This window comes from Solanum lycopersicum, chromosome 7 (assembly GCF_036512215.1).
Source record: "Solanum lycopersicum chromosome 7, SLM_r2.1".
NCBI lineage: Eukaryota > Viridiplantae > Streptophyta > Magnoliopsida > Solanales > Solanaceae > Solanum > Solanum lycopersicum.
In genome coordinates this window covers 3,313,187-3,326,890 of record NC_090806.1, presented here as the reverse complement: position 1 = coordinate 3,326,890, position 13,704 = coordinate 3,313,187, and the positions used below count along the sequence as shown (strand labels likewise).

The window sequence follows — 13,704 nt, the reverse complement described above, 5'->3', positions numbered from 1 at the left end:
TATTAATACTTTTATTCAATAAGCATGTGTGGTGTATATATTTGTTTTTATCAATTTAATAACTCACGAGTGTTTCATTGACTTACACGATGATTAAAGAAAAATATATGTGGTGTCACATTTTAACCTTTTGAATGTTATAAACAAAATCAAGAAAAATTGAAATATCATGCACAAGGGGAGGTTGGGCTTTTGCCTTTAGCCCCTCAAAATTTTGAGGCCCAATTTATAAAAAGAAGGAAAGAAGAAAAGGAAAACTTAAAAAAAAAATATTTATTATTTATAGTAATACTATTTTTTTTCACTCGACTACTTTTAATTCTTTTATAATACAAGTTTAATACATATTACAGAGAACAATTTATTATTCACACATAATACAAGTTTTACTGATGGATAATATATTTATCAAACATTTTAATACACTTATAATACAATGTAACAATTTTTTACCAAACAAACATAATATATTTAAAAAACAATTGTAATTCAAATATATTGCATACATAATTTACTTTTAATACATATTACAGATTTATCACAATATTGCTATAAATGGTAATAAACTAAAAGTATTGCTAAAATTAATAATTATTTTTTAAAAATATATTAATTTATGTAATTTTTTTAAGAAAAAAAGTTGTTCTTCTTTCTAAGACTAATATTTTAGAGCTTTGAATAGAGCTACACAAATCTTTAAAGTAGTAAAACCTTTTTTGTAACAATAGGATCCAATGTAATGTATACATATATCAATATTGTATTAGTTGATACATTGCAATTAAGTGAATGGATATAATGTATACATCTTTTGATTAGAGCCATGTTGTAGCAAATATTAAACAACAATTGTGAATGCTTTATGGGTTAACAATAATTCAGTTGAGACATAATTTATTTTTTGTTAATTGGTCACATTTATTTTTTGTTTTCCTTTTTCATTTTCATATTTTATTAAATATACTTTTTGTTCTCCTCTTTCATTTTAATATTTTATTAAATATACTTCAAACTGAACTTAATGAAAATATATAAGTGTGCTTTGGATAATTTAAATAGTAGATTTTTTTTGATAATTATTTTTTTTGGCAATTGATTATTGTTCTCTTTTGCCATAAAGAACATGTATAAAGAATTAATATAACATACAAAAAAGAGCAAATTAAAATTAAACGTGAGAAGACAGGGCAGGGCGGAGCGGGCTATAACATTGAAAAAAATTTAAATGGAGCGGAGTTGAGCGAGCTCAAATCTTAGCAGGTTGAGGCTTGTCATGCCGTAACCCCCACCCCAACCCGCCCTATTTTCATTCCTATAATGCTACATCAAGTCAATACATATAACTTTGAAACATAAATACTTCAAAAAAAAATAGGGCAAACACTAACAAATATTACTAAGAAAACCTTGTTGATCAAACAATTATAGATCAGAGACTACATATATAATTAATACAAATCAATATTATAAAAAAAGCAAATAACCTAAGAACACATACAATAAACTTGTTTTTTCAACTTGTGTCCATGATAATACTACTACTGTTTACCAAATTGTGTAATTAAAACCAAAATTACTGATTGTAATAAATTATTCAGAAACACGAAGTAATTGAAATTTGTCGAATCAGTAAGCAAGATGAACAGAAATTTATTTTAGAAAATATTTAAAACAAACGTACCAGAAACTGATACAATCTTTTAGTTTGGAAGAAGATCAAGTCCACTCAACTCACAGTGTCCTCTTAAGGAAATTATTCCACTCTAGTATCTGTAAGTTTGATTTTGAAGTTCTCAACTTTTCAAATTACTCTCTTTCCTTCTATTTCCCATCAATTCTTGCTACATACCCAACAACTACATCCTTTCTTCGATAGTAACTGGGAAACCTCCTTTCATCTTGGCCGTCAAATACGATATAAACATCGGCTCCACCCCTTTCTCCACCACCGGAACCACCTTAAACCGCTGCAAAACACCAGCCACCACCCTCTTCATTTGCAAAAACGCCATTTCTTTCCCTAAGCAAACTCGCGGTCCTGCTTGAAAAACAGGATAAGCGAATGGATCTTTTCCCACAAACATCCAATTCCCCGTCATTTCATCCTTATTCAACCATCTCTCTGGCTTGAACTCCGCCCAGTCTTTTCCCCAAATCTCCTCCGATCTTCCCATTGCGTAAGGATGATAAGTAACCCTCATCCCCTTCTTCACAAATGTCCCATCGGGCAATACATCATCTTTCATGACTTCTTTCGAATCCATTGGTACCGGAGGATAAAATCTCATGCTCTCACAGAGCGAGGCGTGAGTATACATCATGTTCTTCACCTCATCGTATCGCATTGAAACATCCTCTTCTTTTCCCCCAATTTCTCTCAATATTTCAGATTCCGCATCTGCATTCTTCGAAATCAACCAGAAAAACCATGTCAACGCAGCTGAAGTCGTATCGCGTCCTGCTAAAATAAAACTTATCACTATATCAACAACGAAATCTTCATCAGAGTGCCCTGTACTCAAAAATCTCGACAACAAATCAGCTGAATCCAACGACGATCTCTCATTCAACTTCTCCCTCACTATTCTCTTCGCAAACTCACGCACTTCTCCAACTGCAATTCGTAATTTCTTCTCAGAACCAATACCAAAAGCGCGTTTCATTTTCCAAATCAACGGAAAAGGGACAGCAAATCTCTCACTGCTCAATCGAACACAATCTTCAAATGCTACAGCGAATTCTGCTTCAGGTAAGTTAGGTAACAAATACTTTGGATCATAACCAAATGCAATTTTACAAATGTTATCAAATGCGAACCTTTGCAACACGTCTTGTAGATCGACAACATTTTTCTCAGCAGCAGCATTCGCGAGTATGGGAACTAGACGTTCAGATACCTCGACATCAACTACAGATTCAACGAATTTTCGTAGTGATCTAGTATTGAATTCGTGGCTAGCAACTTGTCGTTGATACTTCCATATATCGCCATCGACGTTGAAAATGCCATTACTGAGGAAATCAGCAAGAGTGTTGTTTGAGTTCTGGCCTTTTTGATAAACAGAGAAATTGGTTTTGAGAATGTGCTGAACGTTAGATGGATTAGCAGTGATAATTGTGTGGAAATTGAGGGGTCGAATTAGAGTAAAAGTAAGTTTAGGGGTGCTAAGGATAATATCAGATAACCATTGGATTCTTTGTTCTTGATTTGCTAATAAGGAAAAATAAGAACCAATAATAGGATAGGATTTTGGTATTTTTGTATTTGATGAAATGGGGTTTTTTCTTGTTTTTTGGAATTTGAGGAAGAAAATTAAGAAAAAAGGAATAAGTGAAAAGAGTAATAAGTCTATAAATGTCATTTTTTTTCTCAAGATTGATGATTTTTTTGAGATGAATTTGGTGTTTTTGTGAATGAATATGATTATATATATATAACTTTTTTTTTTGGATGTCGTTATCATATTATTGAGTACACGTTTTTCTACCACACGCATTGACAAATATGATTAGCTTACCACTTTAATGATTGTGGTACGAGGGGTCGGAACGGCTCTATTCTTAATCAAAAAGTTTAGTAATCGAATTTTAAATATTAAAAAAATTGTGAGTTTTTTCATCGTGAAAGTAGATTATATGTAGTTATAATAACGATTAGAATTATTGATTGTCGAAAATTCTGATGTATTAGATAAATCTCCTCGTTTTTAAAGCCTAAAAATCTAGGAAGATGCAAAAACTCTCTTCGAGGTAAACCCTTGTTATCGTATTTAATGGTGTATTATACACTAATACTGTGTTTGGATCATTGTTATTTATTATATTGTATTGTATCGTTATTAAGTTTTTTGATTGTTACTTAAAATATATTGTATTGTATCGTTAAATTTCATTGTAACAATGAAAACTCTTATTTTATGAAACAATCAATTTGGTGTGTTTCGATTGTTACTTAATTTCTTTTTTTAAAATTATAACCTAAGGTAGGTAGACCATATCCAACTACTTCAATTTATAATGTGAAAAGAAAAGATAATTCATTATTATGTCTAGAAATAATAATGTTTAAAAAGCTAAGTGACGTTAGCTCATACGTTATAAAATACTATCCAAATTCAGACTTTACTTACTCCATACAAATGGAGCTTAATTAGCCAAACAATATTAACAAAATTATATTATTTAATTTGTAATAAGTGATTTGTTGTCCAAGTGTTTTGTGTTTTGTTTTAAAATAATGTCTTCTTCTCTTTAAAATAAATTTCAACCATGTCATACTTTACAATAATAAGTTGTTACTAATATTAAATTTAATGAAAATTAACTAATATCAATACATATTTAACACTCTTTGTCACTGAATATATTCATTATTGTTAAAAAATATTTTCATTATAGTGTTCACGTCCTTTTTCCTTCCCTTTTTTTTTGTTTTTCATCAATTGTTCGGTGCACATTAAAATCAGATTAAATTGCACGCCAAGAAACCCCTCATTAAAAATATTATCATTATAGCGTTCATGTCCTTTTTCCTTCTCTTTTTTTATTTTTCGTCAATTGTTCGATGCACATTAAAATCAGATTAAATTGCACGCCAAGAAACTCCACATTAACAGGTGAAGCGCTCCTTAACAATGATAACTTTTTTTTTGCACAATGAAATTCAAATTAATTATTTAGGTGATCTAATATATTAATTATTGATTAATTCAAATTCAGTAATTTTAACTCTAATTTTATATAGGTGTCACAAAATTTACTAAATCATTGATAAAATGTGAAATTTAAACTTATAAAATTTAAATTTTATGAATCTAGATAGCAAGTGAGTGGTTGTTTCCTTTACTTTTTTTAACTTTTGTTCACACGACAAAGATTTGAAACGTGTTGGACCAATCCACTTGGAAAATATAGAATAGAGGACAATTATATTAACACTATTTATTATTATTTTCTTAATATGAATAATATATTTATAATATAATATGATAAAGTTGCATGTGGTGACAAAGGAAGTTTCCCAAACCTATTGTATATTAATTATTATTAATAATATTCGTACAAATTCTCACTTTAAAAGTCAAAGATAACTTTATTATAATTCAAAGAACTAACAAACGTCACCAATTACTTCATATTTCTCATCTTAGATTATCCCAAAACATTTATTTAAATTTTTTTTCCTCAAAATTGAGGACATGATTATATTTTTTGCTAAAAAGATGAAGAAAAAAAAACTAGAAAAATGTCTCTATCTTTGGGGTGAAAACAAGTGATAAGAATTGATAAATTAGAGATCGAAACGAGTTTGAAAATTATTTTGTATTTCTGTGTTTATATTTGATAAACTATTCATTATTTATATGTAAAGGTACACACATGATTTTCGGATAATATCATATCATATCTTACATAATATTAATGGTGTGATTGTGCTTATTCAAAGTAGAATATTTTCTCGAATCTTGTTGTAATCATATCTGATATACTCAATAACAAGCTTATGTCATTACAAAAAAATGCTACTGAATTTGATGAACCCATAAACGATACTCTAGCTTCGCTCTTGATTGAATAAATATCTTGAAATGAGACCATTTATTAGTTAAATTTCTTCCTAATAAAAAGTAATAATGATAAAAAAAAATAAAAAATTAATAGTTTTTCAATATTTGTAATTTAGTTGTATTTAAAATTCACATTTGTAGTGGTTGAAATCTAACTTGGCTAGCTAGGCCATCAAGTTAAACTTGAACAAAACATGGAATATTGATTACATATTATTACATAATATCGAGAGTGGTGTTAGGGTACCGCAAAGGGTTCATCATAATTGTTTTTTTGTCAAAAAATTACACGATATACGTAAGATTATATTGTCTTTCATGTTTATATGGTAGAGATGTTATTGAATCCTATCCTTGGCTTCTTTTGTATATCATTTTACATTTTGAATACTTTTAAGTGGATACAAACCTTAGGAAAAGTTAACATAAATCTGGTACAAATGGTATCGCTGCTACATAACATCAGTTATTTCAAACCTAAATCAACGTGAATCTGGTTTATAGCTCTAATACACGACTTATATATTTGATACATAACCTATGTATTGTTTGCTATCTAACGGGCAAAGGAGCAATGTATCCACAAATTCTGAAAATTTAAAAAATTTTGTAATATAGAAAACTTTTGGAATAGAACATAATTAGCAACCCAAATTATTGGAGTTTCTATACTTCATACGAAATTTTAACTCTGCCACCGCAGAATACTCAATTGCCACTAAAAACAGATGGGCTTAATTATTTTTAGTGAACAAGGCCCAAGTTCTACATAACTGGTCCTTTGATGAACTAGAGCCCAAGTAAAAAAGGACAGCCCAATAATTTCTTTTTATCTTCTTTTTTTGACAAAAGGTTCCAATGTAGTGAGGGATCAAACACATTGATTCATTTTTATATGTTGTTGATTTGGTTTATTGATTATCGGTTGATTTTTATTTATAAACGTGTTCAATTGACAATCAAATCAATAAAATATGAATAATTGGTTAATTGAATAGTGGTCAATCTTAATAAAGGTGAATTCAAGATTTCTAGAATATGAGTGCGAGAAAAGAGAGAAATTTATTAAATCGAATTGACACCTAATCCTCGCTCGTAAAAAACAACTCAACCTTTAACCAAATGCACTATTTTATGGTAATTCCTACTTAATAACAATCATGCAAGCAAAAATAACATTTTGTTACTCACTAAGTAGTCAAAACAGAACTAGAGATATAAAATAAGATCATGTTACCGACTCCTCACTTTGATATATTCGGAGATTAAGAAAAAAGTCTCTCGATTTACGTGATATTTTTTGAATTTTGAGATTGAAATAACTTTATCTTTGACCGTAAATTTTTATGTATCTTTTAATTATTGTGATTTATAGTATTTTTTTTTTACGTACTTTACAAATATATAAATTTTATTTCCAAAAAAAAAATTGAAGAATCTATGCACAAAATTTTAGTCAAACTTAAACTGTTTGACTCTTAAAAAACGAAAATGTCAGACAATCGGTATCCATTTAATTTTTAATTGAACAACTTAGAATTGATGATCAAAACTATAGATAAATATCAACTTGTGATATTTTGGCATAAAATACTCTTTCATTTGATTGTTTTTGTGATGTTTTTTGGCCTATGTTACTATTGCTTGGGTGGTGAAGAGGACTACTTAACTTTTTAGGTTCGAGCCTCATTTGTTATACGAGTCGATTTATTATTACTTAATATGAGATGTTTTTGAGCAAATTTAAATTTATTTATACTCTAATATAAGTATCAAAATCTGAATAGAAAATTAGAAAAAGTACATAATATTACAAGTACTCTTAGTCTATAATTTTGCTCCTTGAAATCACAAATCTTTAATTTTTATACTTTAAAACTACATTATGATTACTCAGAAGAATTCCACGAGTGAAATGATAAAATGTATCATAACAAATAGAAATAGGATGGCAAGAAGAGAACAATACATATTAATTAAAACAAATTTATCATACAACTATAACATATAGTATTAAATATCAACCATATTATAGAAAAATGATAGAAAGAATAACAAAATCAAGGACCTCGATACATAAAATTATATTTTCTTATCGAGATATTAACTAACTGTATATACATTTTTAAAGTAAAAAAAAAAAAACAATTTTATTCAACATACCAAAAAGTCAATATATACTAGATTTTTTTTTTATCACAATTTCAGAAGAATTCTCTTATATATCTATACAAAAAAAAAAACAACTAAATATGATTCATATTTAATTTAATAAGAACATAATCGCCCTTGAGTAGAATCTTTAATTAATTAACCACATCAAAATAGGTTAAAATTACAACAATATCTTGAAGTAAAAAACAAATAACCAAAATTATTTTTTTTTTTAAAAAAAAAAGTGATGATGATTAAAGCCTTAATGACAAATCAAGATGTCCAAAATCCTCTTGAACACTCTCATGACCATTTTTCATTGATTCATAACTCATCATCATCTCTCTTCTTCCATAGCTTATTAAATCATTATTTGTAACAAACCTAGCACCATGACCATGACCATGACTAGTATGGCTCGGACCACTAGGGCTCAACGAGCAATGATTATTACTATTACTATTATTATTACTATTACTATGATTTGACCAACTAGAATGAGGCCCGCGTAGGGTTGAACTCAACTCCCTACTCTTCTTGGCTAGGGTTCTTTCGAGTTTATGAGCATTCTGGTGTCCTCCTAGAGCTTGTGAACTATAAAACTTTCTTCTACAATAATTGCAAGAAAAAACACGTGGCTCAACCGGGCTTAAAGGGGTTGATGATGATGATGATGATGATTGGTCAAATAAAAGATCATTTCTTGATAGACTTAGGTTTAAGGCCGTGTTTGGTTCATAACTCATGACTAAAAATTTCAATTTCGAAGAAGGATAAGACGACGATTATCAAGAAGAACAAGAACAAGAACAAGAAAAAGGTAGGGTTTTTTTTTGTTGTTGTGAAATTGGTGAGTTGAAATTAGGTTTGTGGGAAGTATAGGGGGGCCAAATGTATATATAGGGAAAATATTAAGTGTATTTGTGTGTATAATAGAGAGAGAGAAACAAAATTAAGAAGGGCATGTCGTGAATTATAAGAAGAGCTAAAAATTTACTAATTATATACTCATTGTATAAAATTATTATTATGGATCTTATAATAAAGAATATTACGTATTCGATCCAGAGGAAGAAACTTATAATATTGTAGATTTTTCATGATTAATTTAACTATTAATTTTATGATACTTTTATTTTAACAATTTTTGTTTGTTACACTTTTTTTTCTCCCGCGTAAATTAATCAGAGGTAAGTATAAACACTGTCGCTTTTAACTTTAAATTTGTTTAATTCAACCATTTTGTAATTAATAGGAAAAAACTTCATATTAACAATATATTAAGATGTATTAATTAATGATAGTAGATAAAATTATTAACCTTGACCATATAAAAATGTAAATCTTTTTTTTTTCTAATTAAAAAATTAAAAGTTTTAGAAATATTGAATAGGTGAAGAAAATTGATGGATTTTTTTCATAATATTTTAAATAATAGAGAGACAAAAAAACTGCAAAAATCAGTAAAGGAATCAAAGGGTTGTCACCTCCACTAAAGGCAGCATTACACTCTCTTGTCGGTCTAACTAAGTGTTGGCTAAAAAAAATAAAATTTCGATTCGATTAAATTTGAATTTGTTTTTAAAATTTTTATATTTGGTGGCAAATCGCTTCCTAAAAATAATAAAAATATATTTTTATTCAAGGAAATTCAAAACCTGAATCTCTTCGTAAAAATGAAGAACAATATTTTTCACCTTACAACACATCTTTTTTCCTTTTTAGCCTTCTTCACCAAACTAAAAAGTCGACTAAATTTGACCTATTTATTCAGATTTTTCATTTAATGTTCGATACTTATATTGAAATTCGACTAAATTCGAATTTACACTAAAAAATATCGCACCTAATAAATATGACTTCATGCTTGGAGAAAATTGAATCTAAAACCTCTAACTAAAGATGAATGAATACTTATTATTCTATCATAACGTTTCTTTTGTTTTTTCCTTTTAAGTATGAAATTATCCGAATAGGCCATCAAATCATGAGTCTAATCAAAACTTTGGTTGTAGCTAATTAGGTCCCTGTAATTATCACATATAAGACAAATAAGCTTCTAATATCTTGCAATTGATTTTCCCATTAAAGAAACTAATTAGTGATTAAGATAAACTACCTTGACTAGACAAATTCTGCAACAAAATAATTAATTACACATAATTTTTATGTATGGTATACAGGTGTAATGAACTCATGTTGTACCATGTAGTCCTAAACATGTTTCATTTTCTATGTGCACCTTGCCCCTAATTTATAGTACCATAATATAATATATATATATGTCATGTTTAATAGTTATTATTTTAATTAATTATTTCCATTTTTTAGTTATAATTTGACTAGGAACATGTGCTTTTAACTTTAACTAAACAAGTCATGTTCATTTTCCTACTTTATGAAATTAAAATAATTTAGTTCAATGGATTGGAGTCTTACTATATTAAATGGATGTTAGATATAATTCCTAATAAAAACCTTAAACTTTAACAACTTTTATAAATCAAGATTTTGTCTGCTAATTGTAGATCACAAATCACAATTCACAACAAAGACATATATATAGACATTGAATCATTAATAATATGAAATTAGGAATAACGTAGGGAGCTCGAAAAGTTATCTCAAATCTTAGAATTTCTCAATCATTATTTCGTTAATTACTGAGTCATATTCTTTAATGCATGTTGCTTGCACTTTCTTTAAGGATGTTTCATACTCAACTACGAGTATTAATTATTAGTTGTGATTAATTATTATTGTGTCTGTTCATATTCATTTGTCATGTTTAAAATTTGATATATTCGTTAACAAATTTTTAGTTAATATGATTATTTTATCACATTATCCCTATTTATTACGTACTTCCTCTATCTCCAATTATTTGTTCATTTTTTAATTGATGCACCTGTTAAAGATATGTGAATTTACTATTTTATCCCTATTAATTATGAAGTGAAAGAAAAATTTTCAATTTTTTTTTATATTTTTTAAATAATTAATTGATGATAATAGATAAAATATATAAACCCAAACATTTGTATACAAATATCTTCGATTCTTCTTAACAAGTTTTATTAAACTATAACCGTGATTCATACTCCATCCGTCTTTGTTACTTGTCCATATTTCCTCTTTTAGTTATTCCTTTACTTGTTCATCATTTAAACTTCTTGAAAATTTCGAAGTCTTAATTCATCTCAAAGAAATCATAATTTATAAGAATAAAACTGTAACTTCAATATGTTAGTTATTGCTGTCTTAATATATTTATCATTTTTAAAATGAATAACTAAATAAAAACGAAGGAAGTAATATATAAAATTATAATTTTAACAACACCTCCAACAGTGACAGAATCACTTAGGGATCATCAATTTTCTTGGCAGTGTAACAAATAATTTTATCATTCATTTTAATGCCATTTATGAAGTAGCTTGAATTCAGAGCCAAAAAAGGGTAAGTTTCAAACTTTAGTTCATTTCTGGGAAATGTAGATGTGGCTTATATATATATAGTACTAAATTCCATTACTCTATACCCCTTTCGTTCGGATTATTTGTCATGATTTCTATTTTTAGAGTTAAATTATAAAAATTTTAACTAACATTTTAAGATGTATTTTTCATCATATTAACATGAAAGAAATTGAAATTTATAACACTTTGCATATACTTTTATAATATCTATATTTTTTTTTGAAAATATTGAATTAATGTGATCTAATTTACCTTTGAAAATTAATCAAATTGACTTTCGATTAGCGCAACATGACAAACCATTCCGAATTGAGGGAGTAGTTTATATCGTGGGTCCTTCTATTATATACTGTTCGGTTTTTTTTACTTATTTAATTTTGACTTGTTCTGTTAAGAAAATAAAAATAGATATATCGAGTTTATTATTTTATGTCTATTAATTGATTAACTCTTAAATATATTTACTTGCTGCATTTTCAAACATCTAAACTCAATATTAATAGATAAAGAGTATAATAAAAATAAAAGTATCATTCTTTCTTGATTTATCACATATAACAGTAAAAAAAATAATTAAAATTTAGAAATATTTGACAAGTAAATAAAAACAACAAAAATATATATCTTGTATATACACCACTCAAGTGTTCCTATTAAATGAATTTAGATTCAAATTACGTGAGACTTACTTGAGAAGAAATAATTATAATTATTTTATTAAAAATAATTTTTTAATAAAAACATATTCATCTTATCACAATTCTAAGTATCGTACCTAACTTATAATTGATACTGAAAAATATTTATTACTTTACGATTTACAAGAATCAACAGGATCCATTAAATATTACAAAATTTCAGATCAGAGAACTAATATTCTACTATTATATTTTGAGAATTAAAATCCATACGAAAAAATATGTATTACCGAAAACTCTCTATCTTTGCTTCAGAACGTCGGTGCGGACCAAACCCCGAAAACGTATTTAAATTTGATGTGAATTATTAATTTTATTCATAAATTATTACAGTTTTATCTTTTTAATTTAATTAATAAAATTTAAATACATTTTTTATTTAGAAATATGAGTGAAATATAATTTAAATTTTAATTAAATTTAAGAGTGTTTTTTAATATTTTTCTGAATATTTTATTAAGAGTCTGATCATGCTCTTATAAGAGTTTGAAACTATTTGCTTTATGATGTGGTAAATCGGAATCATATTAAGTTTAATTAGTCAAGTAAAAAAGTAATTTTAATATTGTCTATGCATCTAGCTAGGTAAATAGTGGAAAGTCAATTCGAATCACATAAGTAGCGAGAGTTGTGATAGAGTGGTAATTAAATACCAGTGGAGGAGTCAGAAATTTCATTCAGAATATTCAGAAATAGCAGCTTGTTATGTTCAGCATCTCCAAAATTTATTCAATCATCTCGTGAATCATTTTGCAATTTTTTTTCCTGACGAAGAGTGTCTAATAGGACACCGTTGCCTCCATGGGGCTACTCCATTGGTAAGTACTCTTTTCTTACTCGTTAGAAAGTATTTCACCTTTTAATATGAAATTTTCTTGCCCGAAATAAATTTTATCAAATTTTAATATAAATATTAGATATATAAATTAATAGTCATGAGTCAAAATGGGCATGATCATGAAGATAAACTTAGCACAAAGCACATGGGGATGTGCCTTAAAACTGTTGAAAAATAGGGAAATAATAAATATAATCCCACTATTTTAATTTTGATTTATGTAACATCTTTTTTTTTAAAAAAAGATAGGGATGGGCTCTCCTGGAGTATTAATTATTTCTTAGTAATTGTTTGTGACTTATAATTAATTAATAATCATAATAATATTAATTTTGTCTTGTCTGCAGCAAACACAACATAATCTTATAATTAATTAATTAATATATATATATATATATATATATATATATATATATATATATATATATATATATATATATATATATATATATATAGAACCTGTTTGGAATATATACCCATTGAGATTCCAAGCCAAATTAAACACATCAATATTTTTAATTCCATAACACTATACTTTACGAACAATATCATAGAAAATGTAAATAATAATGTAGCTCGATCGATTGACACTAACAAATATTTTTGACTAGAGACAAATTTATATGAGATATATAAGGTTAACGTACGTGTCATGAATTTTGGTTCAATAATTTGTTATTTTCTTTTAATTTATTTGATTATCTAAGAAAATATGTTTGTTTCATTTATTATGATTTTATATAATATATCAAATTAAAAAAAAAATCATTTCAAAAATAGGTGGAATATTATTTTGAGGAGAAACATATATGTATATTATATTAAACTATATATTACTCTTGAAAAGCCATTCCTTTTAATTGAAAAAAACTACACGAAAGTGAAAAGGACCCCCACTTTTGAAGAGTCGAAATGTCCTAATCAAATTTATATCACCTCGATAATATGAGTCGTATTGGAATGATTAG

At 27.1% G+C, this 13,704-nt stretch overlaps 2 protein-coding genes across 2 annotated transcripts; both read right to left on the bottom strand.

Annotated features, from left to right (window-relative positions):
• Positions 1-1,372: 1,372 nt before the first annotated feature.
• LOC101246836 (cytochrome P450 94A1-like) lies at positions 1,373-7,230 on the bottom strand. The gene has a single exon (XM_069299854.1). The coding sequence runs from the start codon at positions 3,495-3,497 to the stop codon at positions 1,857-1,859; it is 1,641 nt and encodes a 546-aa protein (XP_069155955.1). The 5' UTR covers positions 3,498-7,230; the 3' UTR covers positions 1,373-1,856.
• Positions 7,231-7,911: 681 nt separating this feature from the next.
• ZFP2 (zinc finger transcription factor SlZFP2) lies at positions 7,912-8,541 on the bottom strand. Its single transcript, NM_001328428.1, is given in 1 exon segment — positions 7,912-8,541. A coding segment is annotated over 1 exon segment (492 nt). The 5' UTR covers positions 8,468-8,541; the 3' UTR covers positions 7,912-7,975.
• Between the last annotated feature and the right edge of the window lie 5,163 nt (positions 8,542-13,704).

Bases quoted from the DNA above. Each gene is read 5' to 3' on its own strand.
- LOC101246836 (XM_069299854.1), bottom strand. From the start codon at position 3,497: ATGCGTGTGGTAGAAAAACGTGTACTCAATAATATGATAACGACATCC.